We start from the raw sequence: 20,593 nt of genomic DNA on the forward strand, positions 1-20,593 counted from the left end.
AAAAAAAAGGCTAGAGGCCCAATAGGGAGGAAGACACAATTCCAGAATCGGAGTGAGAGATAAAAAAACAAGCCAAAAGAGAGAGAAACAACAGTCCAGGGAATCCCCGAATAGCCGTACCGGACGGACCAAAGTCAAAGGCTTGCAAAGAAGAAGAGGGAAAAAAGAAGGGCTAAAGAAGCAAAAGCAAAAAATGAACACCAAAAATCGCAGCGAGCATCGCGCATACTTTTCGGTCATGACGCTGTGAGTCAATCATCGCCATTTCGTGGTATAATTCAATAGACGGTCGCACCAAATGGCGCCGTCTCCTTCAAATCCTCCACCAAATCCTCAACGTTATTCAAATACCTCCCCAGAAGAGCCTGCTTCTCGTCGGTAGTGCGGGTATCCCGATTCATCTTAGCCGCCGCATGCGCAGCACTATGCGCACTGCGCGAGAAAGGCGCATTGGACAATTTACTCGGGCTGCGCTGCAGCCCAGGCGGAGGCGAGATAGGAGCGTGGGTAGGTGTCTCGGGCATGAGGTAGAAGTAGAGGAACTCGACGAGTTTGAGCTTGACTTCACGGGAAGTCGCGCGCTGCTTGAAGAGCGAAGTCACGGTTAACAGACCATCGAGGTCCTCGAAGGTGCGGGTGTTGGCGGGACAATCTAGGAGGGCGGTGACGAGGGTGAGGAGGGTTGCGGATTGCACGGCTGGGCAGTTGATTGGGTCGAGGAGGTCGAGAAGGAGGTTCATGTAAATCTCGCGGGCGAAGAGAGAGCGCGAGCCTGGGTGGAGAAGGAGCGAGCCTTGGATCAGGTCTAGTGTGCAGACGATAAGCATGTCGTTTGTGCCGTTGCTGCCTCGGCCGAGGAGGTGTTCGAGACAAGAGACGAGGCGCATGGCGACTGGTTGATTGTTAGTGAGATTTGTTTGGCTGAGCTAGTTCGGATGGAAACGTACTATTCCACTGGAAGCCTTCTTGTAGTTTTGAAAATTCGCGAAAGGCTGGGTCATCGCGTAGATCGGAGAGTGCCTTGGGCACTGGCTGGGGTGTATCGGCCAGACGTGATTTCCGCCGGTCAGACACGGGCTTTGGTTTGGATAGACATATTTGTGCGAGAAGACCCTCGACCTGACGCAGGCCCTTTCGGATCTTGCTGGGCTCGTACGAGGAGAGATAGTCAAACGAGTGCGCCAGCAGAGCCTCCATGAAGATAGATCAGAGTGATAGATAGAAATGATAAACCCCGGGGAAAAACAAAGCAAGCCATCAAGGTCTTATATCAAAGAAGTGTCAGTGGACCCAGATGAGGTCAGTTGGGCCCCTTCGCAGGTAAATAAGCTGCGTTGCCGTGACGACCCCCTAATAACCAAGGAACTCATCACACTTGGTGTGCTTAGCTGCCCAGATCGACTGATGGCGTTAATGACAATCGAGTTTAATTTAATTATAGGAAAAATCCCTGTCTAGTCTAGGCTTTGGCTAGGGAATATAGGGTGAGCTTATGTTTGCCTCGACGGCCACTCCGGTTGCTATGTGAACACTCAACAATATTCATATGCTATCCTTACTTGTTTCCTTGCGTGCTCGCAGAGATACGTTCAGTTACTCTAGTACATGTGATATATCAAATATCGCCCAGGTCTCTGCATATCAAACATTAACTTATACTCATTCTTCTACTAACGTTATTACTAAGTTTCTACTACTACTGCTACTACTACCAAACTACAAACACTGATAAACTACCAACTATTAACTACTATCTACTATCTAATATCTACTAATACTAGTGCTATCCCTTGCTCATTATGTCTGACAAATATGCAGGCATCAAGTGGCTGTTACTTGTCTCCGCATTCTGCCCCTCCATCTTCCGTCACCCACCATGAGTTCAAACACAATGAGTTCACCACCAAGTCCCATCCCCCCTCGCACCAGCTCGATGGGCGCAACAAACGGGGAAGCCCATCACACCGACACAGGTCATCAGTAACAGGAGAATCCTCCACGAAACACCGGCGCAACAAGTCCAGTGTCGATGGCACCAAATACAAAGATGGAACGTGGTCGGCCAAGAACGAAAAGATCCTGATAGGACCGTACGACTATATGCATGAGCACCCCGGCAAGGATGTACGACGACAACTCATCCAAGCCTTCAATTCCTGGCTGCAGGTCCCACCAGAGAGCTTGGTGATCATCACCAAGGTAGTGACCATGTTACACACCGCGTCCCTTCTGTGAGTCACCCTCCAACCTCCAACCTCAATAATCTAAATACTAATCCTGCTCCGCGTATCCAGAATCGACGACGTCGAAGACAACTCCATCCTCCGCCGCGGCATCCCAGTCGCACACAACATCTTCGGCACAGCACAAACAATCAACTCAGCCAACTATGTGTACTTCCTAGCACTACAAGAAGTACAACAACTCAACAACCCACAAGCAATGGACATCTACATAAAAGAAATGCTAAACCTGCACCGCGGACAAGGAATGGACCTCTTCTGGAGGGACACACTCACCTGCCCAACCGAAGACGAATACCTAGAAATGGTAGGCAACAAAACAGGCGGACTATTCCGACTCGCGGTGAAACTCATGCAAGCCGAAAGCAAGACCGGCAAAGACTGCGTGGCGCTGGTGAATGTCATGGGCCTTATCTTCCAGATCTGTGACGATTACCTCAATCTCTCGAATACGGTGTATACGCAGAATAAGGGGCTCTGTGAGGATTTGACCGAGGGCAAGTTCTCGTTTCCTATTATTCATAGTATTCGCTCGAACCCATCGAATCATCAGCTGCTTAATATTCTTAAGCAGAAGACGAAGGATGATGAGGTTAAGAGGTATGCTGTGCAGTATATGCAGAGTACTGGCAGTTTTGGGCATACGCGGCAGGTTGTGAGTGATTTGAGGGATAAGGCTCTGGGGCTGATTGAAGCTATTGACGAGACGCCGAGGGTTAATGGGGCCGGGGATGGACAGATGGTGCGTGCTATTGTGGATAAGATTGTTGAGTCGACGTTGTCGGACCCTAGTGCTCATTGATGTGACGGGACGAGGGTAACTTTGTTGGATATACAGACTACCCTGTCATGCTTTGCAATTTGGTTGTATAGCTACGAGGTTACGAAGATATGATTCATGCTACTACACTATTCACCTGGAGTGGAGTAGAGTTGGTGGATGTAGTCGAGTATGAAGTAATGTGCTTGATAGTATATGATTAATGTAAACGGCTATCAAGTAACTGCTATCAAGAAAAATGCCCTTGTTCATTTCCACGTTCATGGGTATGTAACAGTCCCCCATCATGAGTCGTGTCCAGGCCGAACCCAGATAATGCATCTGACAGTCTAAAACAAAAGCAAGGCAAAAGACAGAACAAAGAAAAGTCATTAGACCAATTATCATGCATGCATATACACGTATATCCAAACACCAATATCACACCAACATACAAGTAGTAACACCTCACATAACAACACAGCAAGCCTTCTCCAGCTTCCGCAGAACCTTGGGCAAGATCGCATTAGCCAACTTCTCAAGCTCGTCAGGCTGGTTCTGGTTCTGGTGCTGCTGGTGTTGCTGGTGACCCTGCTGACCAGGGTACTGGTGCGAACCCTGGTGTCCCTGCTGGTGACCACCATAAGGCGGCATAATTGCCTCTCCACCAGTCAAGTTGACATAAATACGACCAGCATTATCCTCAGTGGCATATTGCAAACCGAGTTCACGGCAGACCTGCTCGACACGGGGCTTGATCTTTTGGACGTGTTGGGCGGAGTGGTTACCCTTGCCGACGATGCTGAAAAGAGTCAGTATCATTCTCACCCCTTCGATATAAGATGAAGGGAACATACACATGAAGATGACTCTGCCCATGTGACTTGGCATATTTGATACGCTCTTCCAGAATCTCCTCCGCCTCCTCAACAAACTGACCATGCAGATCAATGGTATCATCGGCAACGCGTCCACTGGCGTTATTTTCCCGGAAGATAAACTCAGACGCTTGTTTGTTATACTCCTCCATCTTGCGACCGTGCGCCTTTCCCTCTTCAGAGAGCTGCTTCGCGCCGGCGCCATCACCGCTCGAGTATGCTTCCTTGGACTGCGGTGGGTGTTACATTAGCCTGGGTCGATTTAGATGCGTATGTGGTTCGATTAGATTGTTCAATCGCAGTCGCGGGCTGGAATCGAAATCGCTGGAATTGCATACCCGAGAGAAACATTGTCCGCGCTTGGAGGCTTCCTGGCGCGCGAGATCGCGGAGTCGATCGTACTCGGCTTCGGCGTCGCTGCTGTTGTCGTGGTTGAAGGCTGGATTGTTAGTATGTTGTTTGATTCTCTGGATGCTTGACTTACCCCTCGGGCCCATGTGGGACATTTCGTAAGACATGGTTAACCCCCGATCGCGGTCTTCCAGGCTGTACAGTACGGAGTAAGAGATAATGGAAGGGGAAGCTTTGCAGTGGGGCCCCGAAAAATCAGATCGATCTTGGGGGATTTCCAAGGTTCGGCTTTTTGCTTATTGCATTCACTTGGGTTGTTATGATTTCTATAGAGTATAGGCTATATAATATTACTAAAATGTTACTATAGCATTATTATAATATTTAAAAATATATACTTCATTTACAATATCACGATTGGGTAAACCGTGACGGATCTACGTCCAAGGTATAGCCTGAAGATCCACTAAATCCATGAACGCCTCCAGGGCTGTACGGGCGTACGGAGTACGAGCACAGAATGGAGTTCTGTATCTGGAGTAACAGTGTGGAACTCACAAGCCTCTAATTTACCTTCCCGAACTCAGGGCAGGCTCAATAGTCTCTCGCCACGCGGTGGAGTATACAGTACAATGCTCATGTATAGAAAACGACTAGAAGCACTAGCCAGTGGGTCAACCAGTGCAGAACTCCAGGAGATGTCCAAGATTTGGCCAAATCTCCTCTCATGTAATGCTATTGCAGATCACTGTTTCAAGCAATACGTACACTAAATGTACTGTTATAACTACAGTAAAGACAACATCCGACAGTGTCACAACAGAGTACATGTAGATATACAGTGGACTCCACTAGATAGCGATCCACGGATATGCAGCTGCAGTTTGCATGTACTTTGTACCTGGTAATGTATTGGCTTATCCACTAAAGAAGCCACAAAGAAGCACCAAAGAAGAAACAAAGAACCCCTGGCGCACATGCTTCAGACCGAAACGATCTGAGACGCTGATGTGAGGTTAGACCGAATCAGAGTAAATAGGGGCTGATTGTTTACGGAATTGGCTTGAATTGGCTAGATCTATTCACGTCAGCACATATTACATAGTACAGGCTAGTTAACATCATAATGTTCTACTGACTTTATACTCTCGAGTATAAAATACAAACCTCAAAAGGGGTTGCTCATCAGTCTCCACCTCAACCAATCAGACCAGCTGACTGGTTGTGTATTGGCCTGTACTGGATGGTAATATATACCTGATACCCGCCTTTCTCGCCCCCCAAAACAGCTGTATTGTCAGTGTATTGGCCGTGTATCCCCTTTTGCTGAAACTTCCCAATTTCCCCCTCTAACCCCTTACCTTCATCCTTCTTCTCTCTCTGAACGTCTCTTCTATTCTTTCCTTTAATCTCTATTGTTTTTGTCCATTTAAGGTGAGTTTTCTGTTTCTTTGTCCTGGGATCTCCTTGCGTCGACACGCTTGCACAGATCCTGAAACATCTCCTGTTTCTGCTTGTACCACCTACCCTCGAGCCTGAGATCGGAAGAATTTATTTTCAGCTTATTTCAGCTTATTTCAGCTTGCTGACAATTGATCAGGCCCTCCGTAATAGATCAAAATCCCTGCCTCTCGAGACCCCTTTCACACCGTTGATTGCGCCCACTACAAACCGCCAAAATGGGTTGCGGAATGAGCACTGAGGACAAGGAGGGGAAGGCGCGGAACGAGGAGATTGAGAACCAGCTCAAGCGCGACAAGATGATGCAAAGAAACGAAATCAAGATGCTGCTTCTTGGTATGATATGCATCCTGAATCTCAGACGCGGAGAACTGACATGCGAATACAGGAGCGGGAGAGTCGGGCAAGTCCACAATCCTCAAGCAGATGAAGCTCATCCACGAGGGTGGATACTCTCGTGACGAGCGCGAATCGTTCAAGGAGATTATCTACAGCAACACCGTCCAGTCCATGCGGGTAATTCTCGAGGCCATGGAGTCCCTGGAGCTGCCCCTGGAGGACGCTCGCAACGAGTACCACGTGCAAACCATCTTCATGCAGCCCGCTCAGATTGAGGGTGACAGCATCCCCCCCGAAGTCGGCACCGCCATTGGCGCTCTCTGGCGCGACACCGGTGTTCAGGAGTGCTTCAAGCGCTCGCGCGAGTACCAGCTGAACGACTCTGCCAAATAGTGAGTTGCAAAGTGATTGCTGCGCGATGGACTTGACTAACTTTTTCAGCTACTTCGATTCAATTGAGCGTATCGCCCAGCCCGACTACCTTCCCACCGACCAGGATGTCCTCCGTTCCCGTGTCAAGACCACCGGTATCACCGAGACCACATTCATCATCGGAGACCTGACATACCGCATGTTCGACGTTGGTGGTCAGCGTTCCGAGCGTAAGAAGTGGATTCACTGCTTTGAGAATGTTACCACCATCCTCTTCCTGGTCGCCATCTCCGAGTACGACCAGCTGCTCTTCGAAGACGAGACCGTGAACCGTATGCAAGAAGCCTTGACTTTGTTCGACTCCATCTGCAACTCCCGGTGGTTCGTCAAGACCTCGATCATTCTCTTCCTCAACAAGATTGATCGTTTCAAGGAGAAGCTCCCCGTCAGCCCTATGAAGAACTACTTCCCCGACTACGAAGGCGGTGCCGACTACGCCGCGGCTTGCGACTACATCCTGAACCGTTTCGTCTCTCTCAACCAGGCCGAGCAAAAGCAGATCTACACTCACTTCACCTGCGCCACTGACACCACCCAGATTCGCTTCGTCATGGCTGCTGTGAACGGTAAGACCCACATCTTCCATAGTAAGAAACATCGCTGACATACCATAGATATCATTATTCAAGAGAACCTCCGTCTCTGCGGTTTGATCTAATGAAACCGTTTCCGTGACGAGTGTCGATAGATCGCATGTTTTCATTAACCGGGGCTGATCGGAACCGCCGGTCAAAAGCCTCGTTTCAAGATCCCGGCGTTGAATTCCTTCTGCTTTGCTTTTCCTTTCTCTCTTCTTCTTGATTTCCCTTTTCCTTTCTCATCTTCTAATTGTCTCGTCCTTGACACGATCTCTAGCCGGCTTTTGTGTTTTCCTTTGTCACTCCTGATATCCACGACAGAAAACAAGGAGTGTGCGAAATCCACGGGCTCACCCTCCACCCCCGTGGTCTTGTTTTTCTCAACTTTCTTTTTGTTTGATCCTTTCCTGCCACTTTCTTACCTCTTTCCACTTTTTTCTTTTTTTTTTAACCTGTCTGATTTGAATGCTGGATATCCTATCATCTTGTGGTGCCCCCCTCTTCTTGTTTATCTTGTATGTAACCATACCGTCTTCCCCCATCATTTTCCTTGGTCTCTCGCGTCCGTTGGAAGCCTCGAGCGACCATCTGGGCAAACTAGGCACGGGGAAATGGCAGGATCCGCGGATTTTCATGTCTCCTTCTCATGTGTCATGCCAGGTCGGTCGTTGGGTTATTTTCAGAGTTCAAGAATTGAATCTAGGGTTCTGACTCTTTAATTGTTAAGTTATGTCAACTCTTACAGTATATCAGTAGATCAGTAGATACTGCCTACCCCAGACAGAGCCAATACATGTCAAAGTAGTAAGCTTCAAACGGGTATCTATGCACGATGTCAACATCAAGACATCAGACCTAAAACCTCAACTTAGGCCCAACAAAAACAATCAAAATAGCAACAACCCACAACCCAAAAATCCAAGCATAAAGCATCATCCGTCCCCACCAACCCTTTCCCTCCGTCATCTTCCTCAACAGCCCCATCCTCTTCCCAGCAGCCTCCATAGTCGTACTCGTCCGATCAATCCCAGAAACAGCGCGGTCAAGCGCGGATTTCTCGCCTTCAAGTGTAGACTGGAAAGTCTTCGACGAGGACTTGAGTTGTGAGGCTAGCGTTAACAGGGAACTGGTTAAATCCTCTTGTTCCATTCGATGGGTACTGAGTTCTTTTTCGGTTGCTGGTTTCGATTGGGTATTGGTATTGCTGCTGGTTGTTGTAGCAGTTGGTTTTTCAGACGTAGACGAAGATGTAGAGGTCGGTGTTGCAGATGGAGTATTCGTATGCCGATTCCGCAGAGTAGGAAGTTGAGACGACGCAGTCGCAGACGTCGGCGTCGCCTCCGTAAGTGTAATACTCGGACCGGACATATCTAACGACGTCGTCGTTGTTGAACTGCCTTCATCCATCTCATCCCATTGCGGTTCAGTCGTTCGAATCGGTGCGGGTTGATTCCTGGTATGTGGGGAAGTAGAGGCGATAACTTTCTCTTTGGATATAGGCTTGGAGAATAGCTCCTTCCATTCATCCTCGCCGTCTTGATTTTCTTCGTCGTCTTCCTCATCCTCCTGCTTCACCTGTGCCTTGGCATCCTCTTCGTCGAGAATCGATTGGATCCGCTTGAGGAGTTGTCTATCGCGCGCGATCTCGGCTTGTGCTTCGTGTTTGCGGTCGAGGGGTTTGAGTTGCGGGAGGGCGCGTTCCAGTTGGGTTAGGAGGGTGCGGGCGTATTCCACGTTCTGGGGTTGGGTTAGATATTGCTTTGGGGGGAGGGTATGAGGTACGGGCTGTAGGAGTGGATGTGGTTGGACTCACCTTGTTTATGCGCATGCGCTGGTATTCGGATTGTTGGAGGGAGCGCCGGTCTGTGCCTGGTGAGAGGAGGTTGTTTTCGAGGCGCGTGAATAAACGGGCGACATTGAGAAGGGCGAGGTCTGGAGAACCATCTGTTGGGAATGCTGTAACGGTCATAATTGGAGTCAAGTGTGAAGACGGTAGTACGTAGACGTAGGTGTAGCCAGTTGGAGATGGTCATTGACAGGATGACTCAGCTCAGGGCACAGACAGACGGCCAAGGTGGCGAGTGCATATGTTGACATCGCCAGTAAAGTGCTGGTCCGCTACAGTTGGAGCTTCGGGCCACAGTAAAAAATTAATCCGAAGATTACTCGCGACATGATCAGATTCCTCCAAGATTTAGACTGTGGCGGACCCCACCCGTTACGCGACATGATTCCTTCAAGGTGGCGGAGCTTCCAGCATGGCACCAATGCATTGAAGCATGTGCGGTGTAGATCACAGTGATTGCCTTCGATTCTTCTTTATATAAATGTACCGCAGCATACGGTTTTGTATGGCTTTCATTCTTCAGTCTTAATTCTTATACTTCTTTTCTTATACATAAGATGGCTAGTTTTTCCATTGGAGACATTGTTCTCTGCAGTCAAATCGCTTACCGACTCCTCACTGCTGCAACAACTGGTCGGAAGAATGCACCACGCGACCTAAGGGAACTCGAGCATACACTATTAGCTTTGAATTTCTCACTTACTCGGCTTCAAAAGGCCTCCGCTGTGATCTTGTCTAGAAACACCAACCTGGACCCCGATGCTGCCGATATACAAAAACACTTAGGGCTTATGGTTCGATTGTGCCGCCAAACCCTAGAAGATCTCGAACGAATGACTGCCAAATACCGCGACATTATGAAAGTTTCCACTTCAATCCAGTGCATTGATAGTCCCGGCAGTACCTCTCTATTCACACTCAAGGTACAATGGCGGAGATTCATGTGGGACCTCAGAGGAGAGTCATTGACCCGCTATCGACAAAAGCTTGAGACCCATACTGCTGCAATTAACCTTATGTTGAACACTTGCATATGGTTAGTCCCTGCCCACCATCTCCATATATTATCCTAACAACATCCTAGGTCCACTGCCGATCGCATCGAGGAAGACAGCAGGCGTCAAGGCCAAAGAATAGAGGAACTACTCCACCAAGCATCCAATTTCAACGGCACATTCTCTCATCTCATGCAGAGTATCCACCTTTCCATCGTATCTCATCGGCACTCAGTATCTCCTGTGTCATCTCCATCCTCGATGCTATCCGGCTCAGCATTGAGGGAAGATGATCCTAGTGAGATATATGCTCCAGACAATCATGGCCATATGGTATCCAGTCAGATCAGAGCTTAATAGCCAAGTCTCTCTCATTGGCTGCATAAGGTTTGACACAATGTTGCAGTGTCAACTGTATTCCAAACCAGGCATATTTGTAATGGAGTCTAGGCGTTCTTTGATCTATAGTTCAGCCCAATATCCCCATCTCCCATTTCTACCTGCATTTTCAAGTCTGTTATATAAGGCATAAGAATTGTTATCACTTTGTCCTAGGCCAGTGTTCATCATGGGGCGCGGCGCATACGACACAACATAGACATGTAAGCCACAAAATAGAACCGCCAATAAAGTCACACGCTATGTAATTAAGGAAAGACTGCATGCACGGGTCATGTCATCATAACAGAGCAGGAACAATAAAAAATGACCAGATAAGGCAATAACCAGGAAAACAGCAAATCAAAGCCAGAATCCCAACAAAACGCAAAACTGATTACCTGCAAAATGCCAGCAAAACCACCCATACTTAATCATGAAGGAAGGTGATCCCCATCCCTATCACTGTCGGCTAATTGTACTCGATAACCACCCGCTTCCAAGTCCGCACACCTTCAGAATCCTCCTCGCGCATCTGCTGAACCGACTCATTGCACTTTCGCGCCATTCCCATCGTTTCAGGTGATGCCGGCCCGGAAGAAGCGATGTCATCCATCCCAAAGTTCGAGCTCACACTCTTCTGCTCTCGAGCCTGTGCAGCAAGGGCGCCACTGCTCGGAAAAGGACCCGACTGCGACAGAGGGCGGAGGATATCACACGCAGAGGCTGGCAGCGCAGTGGAGAAAAAGCCATCGCTCTTTTCCATAGTGGATAAATAGCGCCAGGAATCCGAATCAAGTCGTGAAGTAGTAGAAGGTAGTCTCCGGCGTCGAATTTTGATATACAGTCGAGCAAGAACAAGACTGAGCAGCAAGAAGCTGATCACACACAAAACCGGAAAAGCCAGCGACGCCGTCAGCAGCGGAACATAGACAGACAGACAGTCAGGAGCAGGGATCAAGCTCATGGCGAGATCGGTGGGATACAGAGAGTACCCAAAGGAAATAAGTTGAACTGACCCCAATAGTAAACCGGGGGGATACAGCTCAACTTAAAGACGCGGGGCAAAACAAGGCGACCAGGGATCCTCGACAGAGTTTACCGAGTGAGAGGGCCTGGTATTGTTTAATTTGAGACTATACGCGGACACTGCCCGGGATGGCGGCGTGTGAGGCGAGTAGTGGCGAATGGGGGAGTCAGGGACAGGGGTTGGGCTGGATTAGGTCTATATAAGATCTCGATTACACTAGGGCTAGGGGCCAAGCTAAAGAGACGTGGTTGTGATGCCAATGATCGACGGGACGTATGGCGGGGCGATGTACTCTGTATGTGTATAGAACAAAGAAACATTACAGAACGAACCACACGGTTCAGAGATTGAACTTTAAAACAGACTCTGCATTACAGTACATTCCTGTAAGGATCAAGGTGATGGATCAGAAACCTTGGCAAAGTGTCTCTAGCAACCGATGAGTGGATAAATTGCCAGCCAGCCCTCTCATCTCAGCTGCCATTTGACACGCCACCTTCGTCTTAGGTATAGTCAAGGGGTAAGAACTATACTGCCTACAGTAAGTAAGCCACTACGCAGACCGCATAGTTCCCTCGATTTGGAATTAACCCGAATAAAAACGGGAAATCCACGATCCCAGAGGCTCGGTTGCGGAGAAAGCCCTCCATGTGCTGTCGATCATGACAAAAGTTGCATTTGGTCGAGATCGTAGATCACGACTTTCAGCTGGCGCCTGCTCTTTAGTCTGTAGTTAGGGCCCGCTAAGCGTTCCCGCGCGTCGAATCACAGTGGGAACAGCCCTGCTTCGGCTATTATAGGCGCCCCCTTGATGTGGCTAAAGTGGGCTAAAGTGGGCTAAAGTGGACTAAAGTGAACTAAAGTAAATTTGGGCGTTTTCTTTCTTTTCGCCCCATCAGGTTTTTAATGGCCTGTCATGCACTGATCAGGTCCCGACACTGTGGATCTCTTATACTCTCGAGGTCTTGTAGATACACGATGATCAATATGGACGGTCTACCCTTTGTATTTATGTATCAAATAACAATTGTAAATATACAAAAGAATAAAACTAGAGCTTCGCCGTAGGCTTCAATTCCTCCTTAGCCTGCTCACGCAGCTTGTTGCGCAAGATCTTGCCCGATGGATTCTTCGGTATCGCATCGAGGAATACCACTCCGCCTGTAATCCGCTTGAACGCGGAGACCTTGCCATCCATGAACTGCGTGATATCGTTGGCTGTAGCGGAGTGGCCCGGGTTCAGGACAATATATGCCCGAGGACGCTCGTCATTATTGCTATTCTTGTTAGAAATAATAGATTGAATGGGAGGCAAATTGCAGACATTGTCACTTACATGACAGCTCCGATCACTGCGACGTCTGCTACGGCGGGATGATCGAGTAGCAGAGCCTCTAGTTCGGCGGGCGCTACTTGATTGCCCTTGACTTTGATCAATTCCTGCATAAGTTATTGTTAGTTCCGTGTTTCTCCCCTCTTCTCTCTGGTTCGCAGGACTATACCTTCATTCGATCCACAACGTGGAATTTCCCCCGATCATCCACATAGGCAATATCACCCGTTCGCAGCCAGCCATCGTCCGTCAGAGTCTCCTTGGTGGCTTTCGCGTTGCGCCAGTAACCTTTCATGATATTCGGCCCCCGCACCCACAGCTCGCCACGCCGGTTACGCTCCAACACCTCTGCACCTTCAGGCGTGACGATCTTCGCCTCACAGTTAGGATTAGGCTCACCGACAGATGCAGAGCTACTGGTCTCCGTCGGATCCCACCCAAGCACAGAACATGTCGCCCTAAAACAAACAATTAGCTCCCAACTTCATACCAAACGAACAAGTATATATATATACATATATATATATATATTAAACAAATGAAAAAAACTCACTCAGTCATCCCCCAGCCCTGCTTAACATTAATCCTCCCAGCAGGCCACAACCTCTCAACAACCTCACAAACCTCCCTCCCAAGCGGCGCAGCCCCACTACCAACAGCCTCAACACTAGAAAGATCAAAGTCCTTAACGGCAGGATGTTTAGCCAGCGCAACGACAACGGGCGGCACAAGAATATAATCGGTAATCCGGAACCGCTGCGTATACTCCAGCATACGCACGAAATCAAACTTGGGCATGATATAAACGGGCGTGGCGCGGTACAGCGCAGCCGCAATAAAGATATTCTGTGCCATTGCATGGTACATAGGCAAAAAGCATAACCAGCGAGCGCGGGTCAGACGAGCCTCGTAATCCGGGTTTAGAGAGGGGAGGTGGCAATATTGGAGCATATTGGCGACGTAGTTCTTGTGGGAGATTTCGACGCCCTTAGGGCGGCCCGTTGTGCCACTTGAGTAGTTGAGCGCTAGAGTGCGAGATGAGAGGGATGGGGTATCCAGGATATCCCAAGTGAAGGCGGCGCCTTCTTCTGGGGATGCGAGGAGGTCGCTCCAGTAGGGGCAGGGACAGTTTGGTGGTGGGGATGTGTGGCCATCGTAGATAGCGCTGTCAAAGGCGAAGACGCGGGATAGAGGGAGATTGACTTGTTTAGCGGCTTCCAGACCTGTTTCTAGACTGGCTGTTGCGCAGAGGAGGTATGTAGCGCTGCTGTCTTGGAGTTGGTAGGCGAGTTCTCTGGCTACGAAGGTTGGATTTGCGCCGGTGAAGATGCCACCGGCCATTATCGTGCCCATGAAGACTACCGGGAAGAAGAGGTCATTTCCTGAGAAGAGGAGGACGCGATCTCCTGGTTGGAGGCCTGCTTTGCGCAGGCCGGCTGCGAGCCGTTGGCTCCAGAGGCGGAAGTCATGGGTTGTTAGGAAGTGGGTTTCTGGGCGGGCTGCTTCTAGGTAGCATTTGTGGGTTTTAGACAGGGCGGCTGTGGGGGATTTGAGGAGGAGAGATGCTAGATGGGTGTCGGGGATGTCAATTGTCCAGCGGGATTTGTAGGGCATCGTGACTTGGCGTATATAAAGTTGGGATGGATATGTGAGGATAGGTTCAGATGCAGTCTAGCTGGGGAGAAAAGAAGTATTTATGGCACTGAGCCCTTCAGATAGGGCGATCCAGCACAATTCGCGTAAATAGTTGATAGTTCATAGTTCCCCCGCATAGTCGGTTATGTATGCGGGGAACCCGAGGCGCTAGTATGGAGCCTCGGTGTTCACACTCACATAGGCTATATATTGTGGCTATTTGCTTTATAAGTGAAAGAAATACTCGAGCTGCTTAATGAATCTGTATAGTGGCTATGAATATACTTTGAAGAACACTGATATAACCCGGGCCGAGTGAGCTGGTTGATATCATCGGGGAAACTACGGGTACAGGCTACCCCTACACCAATGAGAATTGGAACAATGCAATAGTTTTATTGAGCTCCGGCATGCATAAAATAATTCATCTGCTACACCCCATCCAGCCCAGGTAATACGGAAATAGTGAAAAAAAAAAGCAAAGGCTATAACGACATGTTCATGAATCCTCCTTGAGACAGGCAAGTGCCGCCTTCATCTGATTGACAACCTTCTCCTCCAACCGGTTTTCTGCCCCAGAAGACGAGCTGAGAGGCTTCTTCCGGGTCCATTCAATCTCCTTATCACACGTTGGGACAATGCGAGCCCGCAGAACAGAGCGGCGGCCAAGCAGTTCCTCAATATCTTCCTTGACCTGCACCTTATCCCACTTGAGAGCCTGAATTGCCTGAGTGTCAATTCCAGCACTGGCGCCGGCCTCCCGGTATCGGTCCAGGATGTGGGAGATCAGAGCGAGGGAATTGGCCTCGGAGGCCATGCCAAGCGTTATCCAGTTCGAGGATGGTGCGATGGCGACGCCCGCATGCGCGGTGGAGAATGCGTCCGAGGCACGGGTTAGACGGCCTTCAAACTGGTTCAGGAAAGCGGCAACCTCTGGTGCGGTGCGCATGACACTGTAGAGGAGGTTCAAGCATAGGGGAAGGAAACCTCCAGTCCAGATAGCGAACAGGCGGGGAACTTGATCGAAGGGTCCGAACCCTTGGGTCTGGGAGAGGAGGTTTGTGAGACGGCAGGTAGAGAGCTTCATCAAGACTGCCTCAACGGCCAGGTGTTCTGCGAGCATGGGCAGCGTTGACATCTTGACGAGGATCGAGACACTGTATTGGGCGTAGACAGGGTCACCTGCCGCGGCTAGTTGATCGGCCCAAGAGAAGAGCGTTGTTGCATGGCGAACAGTCTCGTTCTCCTGAATGTGGTACACGATATGCTCATACAGGCGATCGGCGTTCTTCACTTGCAAGACCGTCTGGAGAATGGCAATGATGATGGAAAAGTCCTTTGTTGTGCATTTTTCAGGCTCGTCGTGCAAATACGTGGTGAGAGTTCTGAAGCCCTGTGCCACAAGCGTCTTTACAATTTCCACGATAATCGTCAGATCCGACGAAATCTCGGCCTTTTTGTTGATGACCTCGGGGGCCGCGCGAGAGGGACCATCCAGGTGGAACTGAAGGGCAAGGAATAGCACATTCAGGAGAGACCGGAAATAATCTGTGTCGTCATGGATCAGAGCATCTTCATACGTCGGGTGCCGGGCTCGCAGTGCATTCCAGGCGATTTCAAGTAGCTGGAAGACTTCGGCACCTCTGGCACCCACCTCAACGAGCCGCTGGAGGAGAGCTTGGGCGAAGTCAACGCGCTTTTGCTTGATTCGTTCAAAGATGGCCTCGGAAGCACTGCTTTCGGTATTGGCGATTAGGCAGTTTTGCGCAACAATTGCCATTGACTTTCGGATTTCGTGATCGGGCATGAAGTCTGTGCAATGCTCGATGGCGAAGAACTTCCAACTGTTGAGGAGATCCTATATTCAGTTAGACACGGCGATGCATGTTAGTGTTATGAGAGCAAAGACTTACCACCTGTGCCTCGACAAGAGACAAGTTGATATTGGCGCGCTGGAACTCATCGGCAAACCCACGGTTTCGGCTTCCAGCCCAGGCAAAGTCGTAGGATAGCAGCTTCTCTGCCATACTCAAGTCGTAGTAGTAATCTTGTCCAAGAGTACGAGCTTCAAGGAATGTTCTCTTGAAGTCGTCAATTTTGCAACCCGAGTATCGATTCTCGAAGTTCTTCTTCAAGTTGGCATGCAACGACGAATTGTAAGCGGAAACTTCAACCGCGCCGTGAGAAAACCAAGATACCAATGGAATCATAGTTTTGATAAAGCTCCGGTCATTCACTTCCTTTGCAGAATGCATGTAGACGGCGCAAAGGTCCGCGACAACAGCCGCTATCCGTGTGCTATGAATTTGGTCCGCCACGGGTAATTTGGCGATCTTCAACTTTGAGACGTGGTTGATAATGCTAGTGAAGAATTGGGGATGTTTGCCGAGATGAGGAGTGGCCCACGGCCAGTTTTCTTGTGCACGAGAGACAAATTCGAGCAAGGCCAAAGCCACCTGTGGCTCCAGTTGGTCGATATGGGACAACTTCTCGAGCGCCATCTGCAGGAAAGGGGCACTTCGCATTCTTAGTCCATCGGAAGAGACCTCCTTCTTCAGAGTCTGACGAGGAGATGCTCCCGTCAAAATGAACACTGCAAGCCACTGCTGGCGCTTGCTGACGAATGTTGACAGAAGCTGCCATATTGCGAGTTGCAAGGATGTATCACCCAGAGGCTTGTCAAGCTGTGATAATACGTCAAGGAACAGGCAGGATGACTCGGCCCCGAGGTGGCCAACAAGGGATGGTGGCTCGTTGTCTGGGATTGAAGCAGCGCTGGAGACCAAAATCTCGAGCATCGACAAAACCGGTAATTTGAATGCATCGTGCAGGGCATAGAGCTTGACAAGAACCGGGCTCGCCTTGAACAACTGTTCCTCCAGAAGGGAGGTAGGCTTCTCAGCCAGTTGAGCTGCCTGCACAAGTCTGATACAAAGCCGCAGTGTTGAGTTGACCTGGTTTTCTACTAGGTTGAGGTATCGAAGGTGGAGTGTGGGAGGAGCTTGAAGACCTTCAGTGATCAATCGGAGAATTGGGTTGAAAGTCAGGTCTGTTGTCGACTGTGGTCGCAGCGCATCCAGGATGTAAGCTGCTGAGGTAGAAAAGACACCAGTAACCTTCGAATCCAGCTTGGGACTGTCATTGATCCCATAAGCATAGTACAAAACACGTTCAAATGAGGCAGCAAGCATTGAGTTGACCTTGAACCTCTGTTCAGGTAGGTTGAACCTCCAGCTTCCGTTGCTGTTGAAGATCTCGACCATCACACGGGTGAAATTCAACAAAATGTTTCTCATGACATGAGAAGGAATACCCGCACTCCAATCAGACGCAATTGACGATTTACTTGACACACTGCTCGGGCTCTTCCGCAACACTGCTCGGGATGCCGCATCATCGACAACTGCTTCGACGAGATCGACGCAGCTGACCAGGAATGGATATTCACCAGAGGGAACCTCCATCGCTGAGATAATCGCGCTCATCATGCCACCTTTACCGTCGGTCCCAATGAAACTGCTGCGTCCGAGGAATGGCCATACACGGCTGGGAAGGACCTTGATAAGGGCTTTGATGAAGCCTAAGCATGCCATGGCTGCACTTGAACATTTGGTTGGGTCTCCTCGAGAGCCAATATTCTGCAGGTTGCGCTCGAAAATATCGAAGACCACGGATATAATGTCACCCTGCTTAGACAGCCCATCGCTAGCCATTTCCAGAATTCGCTTGCCACTGGCCGCTTCGGTACTTGAAGTCTTAGAATTGGCTATCAGCTCTGTCAAGAGCGCAATGATATCCGTGCCTGTGTCATCGGTCCATCCAGGTGACTGCCCACCATTTTCGCTCCATTCTTCAAGCCAGCTCCCCAAGAAACTCAAGCAGGAGTATTGATGTACCCACTTGATGACCGCTGGTTTTGAATCGGAAATGACCTGGCCAATTGTCTGAGTGGGAAGTTGAGAAGAGCCACTGACAACCAAAGCATTGCTTGATGCTCTCTCGGAATGATGATGGCGAGGTGCGACCTCGAACATTGGGAGGGGTTGAAGCAAAGCCACAAAGTTTGCGTCCTCGTCCTCTCGAATGGTTGCATAGCCTTGAAAATGGGGCTCCATGATCTGCGTGAAGGAATGCATGTTTTCCACCTCGTCTAGAATCTCCGGCAAGCCATCCTCATTCCAACTGTGTCCACTGACAAGAACCCGACAAAGGCGCAGAAAAGGTGAAGTTTCATAAGGGAAACGTGACCGTGCGACATTGAAGATGCTGTCCATCAGAAAGCGGTCTTTGGCAAATACACACTTGGGATCACTAGCGGGCCCTAAAGAATCCAAGTCTTTTGAAAAGCCAGTGTCATCGTCATCCAGAATTGCCAGCACAGATTCCACAACATCTGTATACTCCAGATACATAATTGCAAGTCGGATGGAGTCAATGAGGCACAGGCGGATCCACCGGGCTGTCAGGCCATCGTCGACTGCTGACATTGATCCGATCTTTGAAGAAAGGATAGTGATGGTATTGAAAACAGATTCTTTGACTGGATCGGATGTTAAGATAACGATCGATTCCTCGGCAGTGTGTATCGGGGTTCGGGCACAGTCCAACAAGTCTTCCCAAAGCGAGTGTTCTAGGCCGTGGGATGATCCTGCGTGTTGCGTGTTCGATTGGAACGAATCGATGGCTGTGTTAAGCTGCACCTGCTCTCTGGTCTCCTTGTCTTCGGTTGCCAATTCTGCGATAGTATGGAGAATTAAGCCCCATGAAAGTACTGCTGGATTTGCAAGGACGACATCCCCGCACACACCGAGGAAGGTTTCATTGATTTTGGAAAGCTTCTGTTTAGATAAGAAGTACGGTTGCGACGAGTATCCGGAATACTTGCGACTCGTGAGCGACTCAATGACTTCGGGGATCTTCAGGAAGGCCAACGTGGTAAGTGATGCGAAAGCTTGGAGGGGCAGCAGCACTTCTTCTGGTTGCTGACAAGGCTACAAGCGTGTTAGTATGCAAGCTTACACATAATCATTCTGATACTTACCACTTGCTGTGTCTGTAAGAAGCCATATTCGGTCATGAGCTCAAGCCAGGACAGCAGGAGGTCTGCTGTTGGGATTTCCACCGAGGCCGAAAGCTGGTGGAACACAAGTTGCAAGATGTGAACAACCTCTTCCACAATGCTTGTTCTCCAGATGCCTTCAATCTCCTCGTTGCTCTCTGCTGCACTCAGCCAACCACCATCACGCCCCAAAGCCGTCAACCGACTGCGTATTGAGGTGATGGATTCCTGGACGAATTGGTTCAATCCTGCACCTGACGATTTGGGCTGGAAAATAGTGGCCCCCAGCTTTTGCAAAGCGAGCTTGCGCTTCGAGCTGGCTGATGAAGTTGAGCCATTGTCCGAAATAGAATCATGCAAGGACAGAGTAAGTAGTTTGCGAAGTGTTTTCAATACATGAGTTGCCTCATAAAGATACAACTCACGCAACCGCAGACGTCTCTTCTCCTCTGTGTCAAATGACGAGATGCCCTCGCTTCGGCCTGTCTGGCACAGGATAGCGGCCAGGTGGGGGCCGGCCAAAGAGCCTCGAAAATTCTCGGTTCCAGTCGCGCTTTGTAGACTCGTCGCCTCTTCGCTAGAGAAGCCGAGGTTGAGGCGCGTCGCCGGGCGGTCCTGCCATTCCAGCACAGCGATTCGAAGAGCAGCGATCTCGTCGATCCCGGCCTTTTCGCTCAACCACAGAGCGTCGGCTTTGATTTCCTGAAGATTGAAGGAGCTTCGACCATTGGTCTCGACGTGAATAGCAGCAGTTTTGGAATCGAATTCGGATTTGGATTTCGCCGAAGGGGGAGGAAACGGTTTCAAGCTCTCGGAAAGCAGGCGAATGCTGTCGGGGTGCGAAAGAAAGGCGTTGATAGCGCCTCCATCGGCATGGCCTTCAGGGTCGAGGGTGTAAAGGAAAGCTCTTTTCCAGGATCTGCAGCGCGTTAGCATATGCGTATATTATCGTCGGACCAAAGCAGACGCACAAGAGTTGAACGTCCCCGGAGAAGCACTTGTCCAGGGACGGGAAATAGGCCTCCGGGACGGGAGCCATTTGGGGCAATTAGATCATCATAGGATAGAAAGAAAGGGAAGAGCGAGGCGACACCACGGAAGGGCACAAGAGGGTAAGGAAAAGGGTGGAGGGGGCGTGGGAAGCTCTTGACTTGAGAGGGAGCTTCAAAAGAATATTCAGCGCGACTGGGTCAACAATCAGGTGCCGACTGGGAGTACGGCGGTCTATTGCGGCCATTATGACAATAATATATAACTTTTGATACTGTGAAGATT

The 20,593-nt window shown here is 49.7% G+C and overlaps 9 protein-coding genes across 9 annotated transcripts; 3 read left to right on the forward strand and 6 right to left on the reverse strand.

The window, feature by feature from the left end:
* Positions 1-278: 278 nt before the first annotated feature.
* N7446_012842 (cell division control protein 14) lies at positions 279-1,276 on the reverse strand (the record flags this gene model as incomplete). Its single annotated transcript, XM_058521584.1, has 2 exons — positions 948-1,276; positions 279-892 (listed from the first exon to the last, which is right to left on the reverse strand). Exons 1-2 carry the CDS (start codon positions 1,195-1,197, stop codon positions 279-281), a joined length of 864 nt encoding a protein of 287 aa, XP_058365061.1. The 5' UTR covers positions 1,198-1,276.
* Positions 1,277-1,812: 536 nt separating this feature from the next.
* On the forward strand, positions 1,813-3,045 carry N7446_012843 (FPP/GGPP synthase family protein; the record flags this gene model as incomplete). The annotated part of the gene is made up of 2 exons (XM_058521585.1): positions 1,813-2,231; positions 2,295-3,045. 2 exons carry the CDS (start codon positions 1,813-1,815, stop codon positions 3,043-3,045), a joined length of 1,170 nt encoding a protein of 389 aa, XP_058365062.1.
* A 426-nt stretch (positions 3,046-3,471) lies between these two features.
* On the reverse strand, positions 3,472-4,399 carry N7446_012844 (Smr domain-containing protein; the record flags this gene model as incomplete). Its single annotated transcript, XM_058521586.1, has 4 exons — positions 3,472-3,805; positions 3,861-4,111; positions 4,220-4,320; positions 4,366-4,399. 4 exons carry the CDS (start codon positions 4,397-4,399, stop codon positions 3,472-3,474), a joined length of 720 nt encoding a protein of 239 aa, XP_058365063.1.
* A 1,211-nt stretch (positions 4,400-5,610) lies between these two features.
* Positions 5,611-7,746, forward strand: gpaA (guanine nucleotide-binding protein subunit alpha gpaA). The gene is made up of 5 exons (XM_058521587.1): positions 5,611-5,666; positions 5,833-6,029; positions 6,082-6,424; positions 6,474-7,030; positions 7,079-7,746. The coding sequence occupies exons 2-5, from the start codon at positions 5,912-5,914 to the stop codon at positions 7,120-7,122; spliced, it is 1,062 nt and encodes a 353-aa protein (XP_058365064.1). The 5' UTR covers positions 5,611-5,666; positions 5,833-5,911; the 3' UTR covers positions 7,123-7,746.
* Positions 7,747-7,897: 151 nt separating this feature from the next.
* On the reverse strand, positions 7,898-9,011 carry N7446_012846 (uncharacterized protein; the record flags this gene model as incomplete). Its single annotated transcript, XM_058521588.1, has 2 exons — positions 7,898-8,779; positions 8,856-9,011. 2 exons carry the CDS (start codon positions 9,009-9,011, stop codon positions 7,898-7,900), a joined length of 1,038 nt encoding a protein of 345 aa, XP_058365065.1.
* Positions 9,012-9,445: 434 nt separating this feature from the next.
* On the forward strand, positions 9,446-10,240 carry N7446_012847 (uncharacterized protein; the record flags this gene model as incomplete). The annotated part of the gene is made up of 2 exons (XM_058521589.1): positions 9,446-9,924; positions 9,973-10,240. 2 exons carry the CDS (start codon positions 9,446-9,448, stop codon positions 10,238-10,240), a joined length of 747 nt encoding a protein of 248 aa, XP_058365066.1.
* Positions 10,241-10,733: 493 nt separating this feature from the next.
* On the reverse strand, positions 10,734-11,228 carry N7446_012848 (uncharacterized protein; the record flags this gene model as incomplete). Its single annotated transcript, XM_058521590.1, has 1 exon — positions 10,734-11,228. The coding sequence occupies one exon, from the start codon at positions 11,226-11,228 to the stop codon at positions 10,734-10,736; it is 495 nt and encodes a 164-aa protein (XP_058365067.1).
* A 1,081-nt stretch (positions 11,229-12,309) lies between these two features.
* On the reverse strand, positions 12,310-14,238 carry N7446_012849 (acyl--CoA ligase; the record flags this gene model as incomplete). Its single annotated transcript, XM_058521591.1, has 4 exons — positions 12,310-12,568; positions 12,628-12,731; positions 12,794-13,082; positions 13,178-14,238. 4 exons carry the CDS (start codon positions 14,236-14,238, stop codon positions 12,343-12,345), a joined length of 1,680 nt encoding a protein of 559 aa, XP_058365068.1. The 3' UTR covers positions 12,310-12,342.
* A 426-nt stretch (positions 14,239-14,664) lies between these two features.
* On the reverse strand, positions 14,665-20,454 carry N7446_012850 (nucleoporin). Its single transcript, XM_058521592.1, has 4 exons — positions 20,290-20,454; positions 19,301-20,237; positions 16,173-19,250; positions 14,665-16,117 (listed from the first exon to the last, which is right to left on the reverse strand). The coding sequence occupies exons 1-4, from the start codon at positions 20,355-20,357 to the stop codon at positions 14,759-14,761; spliced, it is 5,442 nt and encodes a 1,813-aa protein (XP_058365069.1). The 5' UTR covers positions 20,358-20,454; the 3' UTR covers positions 14,665-14,758.
* Between the last annotated feature and the right edge of the window lie 139 nt (positions 20,455-20,593).

This window comes from Penicillium canescens (genome assembly GCF_028828765.1).
Source record: "Penicillium canescens strain IBT 15451 chromosome Unknown utg000011l_segment0_segment0, whole genome shotgun sequence".
NCBI lineage: Eukaryota > Fungi > Ascomycota > Eurotiomycetes > Eurotiales > Aspergillaceae > Penicillium > Penicillium canescens.

Bases quoted from the DNA above. Each gene is read 5' to 3' on its own strand.
- gpaA (XM_058521587.1), top strand. From the start codon at position 5,912: ATGGGTTGCGGAATGAGCACTGAGGACAAGGAGGGGAAGGCGCGGAAC. The intron at 6,425-6,473 runs GTGAGTTGCAAA...TAACTTTTTCAG, and splicing joins CTGAACGACTCTGCCAAATA to CTACTTCGATTCAATTGAGC. The intron at 7,031-7,078 runs GTAAGACCCACA...GACATACCATAG, and splicing joins CGTCATGGCTGCTGTGAACG to ATATCATTATTCAAGAGAAC.
- N7446_012850 (XM_058521592.1), bottom strand. From the start codon at position 20,357: ATGGCTCCCGTCCCGGAGGCCTATTTCCCGTCCCTGGACAAGTGCTTC. The intron at 20,238-20,289 runs GTGCGTCTGCTT...AACGCGCTGCAG, and splicing joins TCCGGGGACGTTCAACTCTT to ATCCTGGAAAAGAGCTTTCC. The intron at 19,251-19,300 runs GTAAGTATCAGA...ACACGCTTGTAG, and splicing joins TCTTACAGACACAGCAAGTG to CCTTGTCAGCAACCAGAAGA.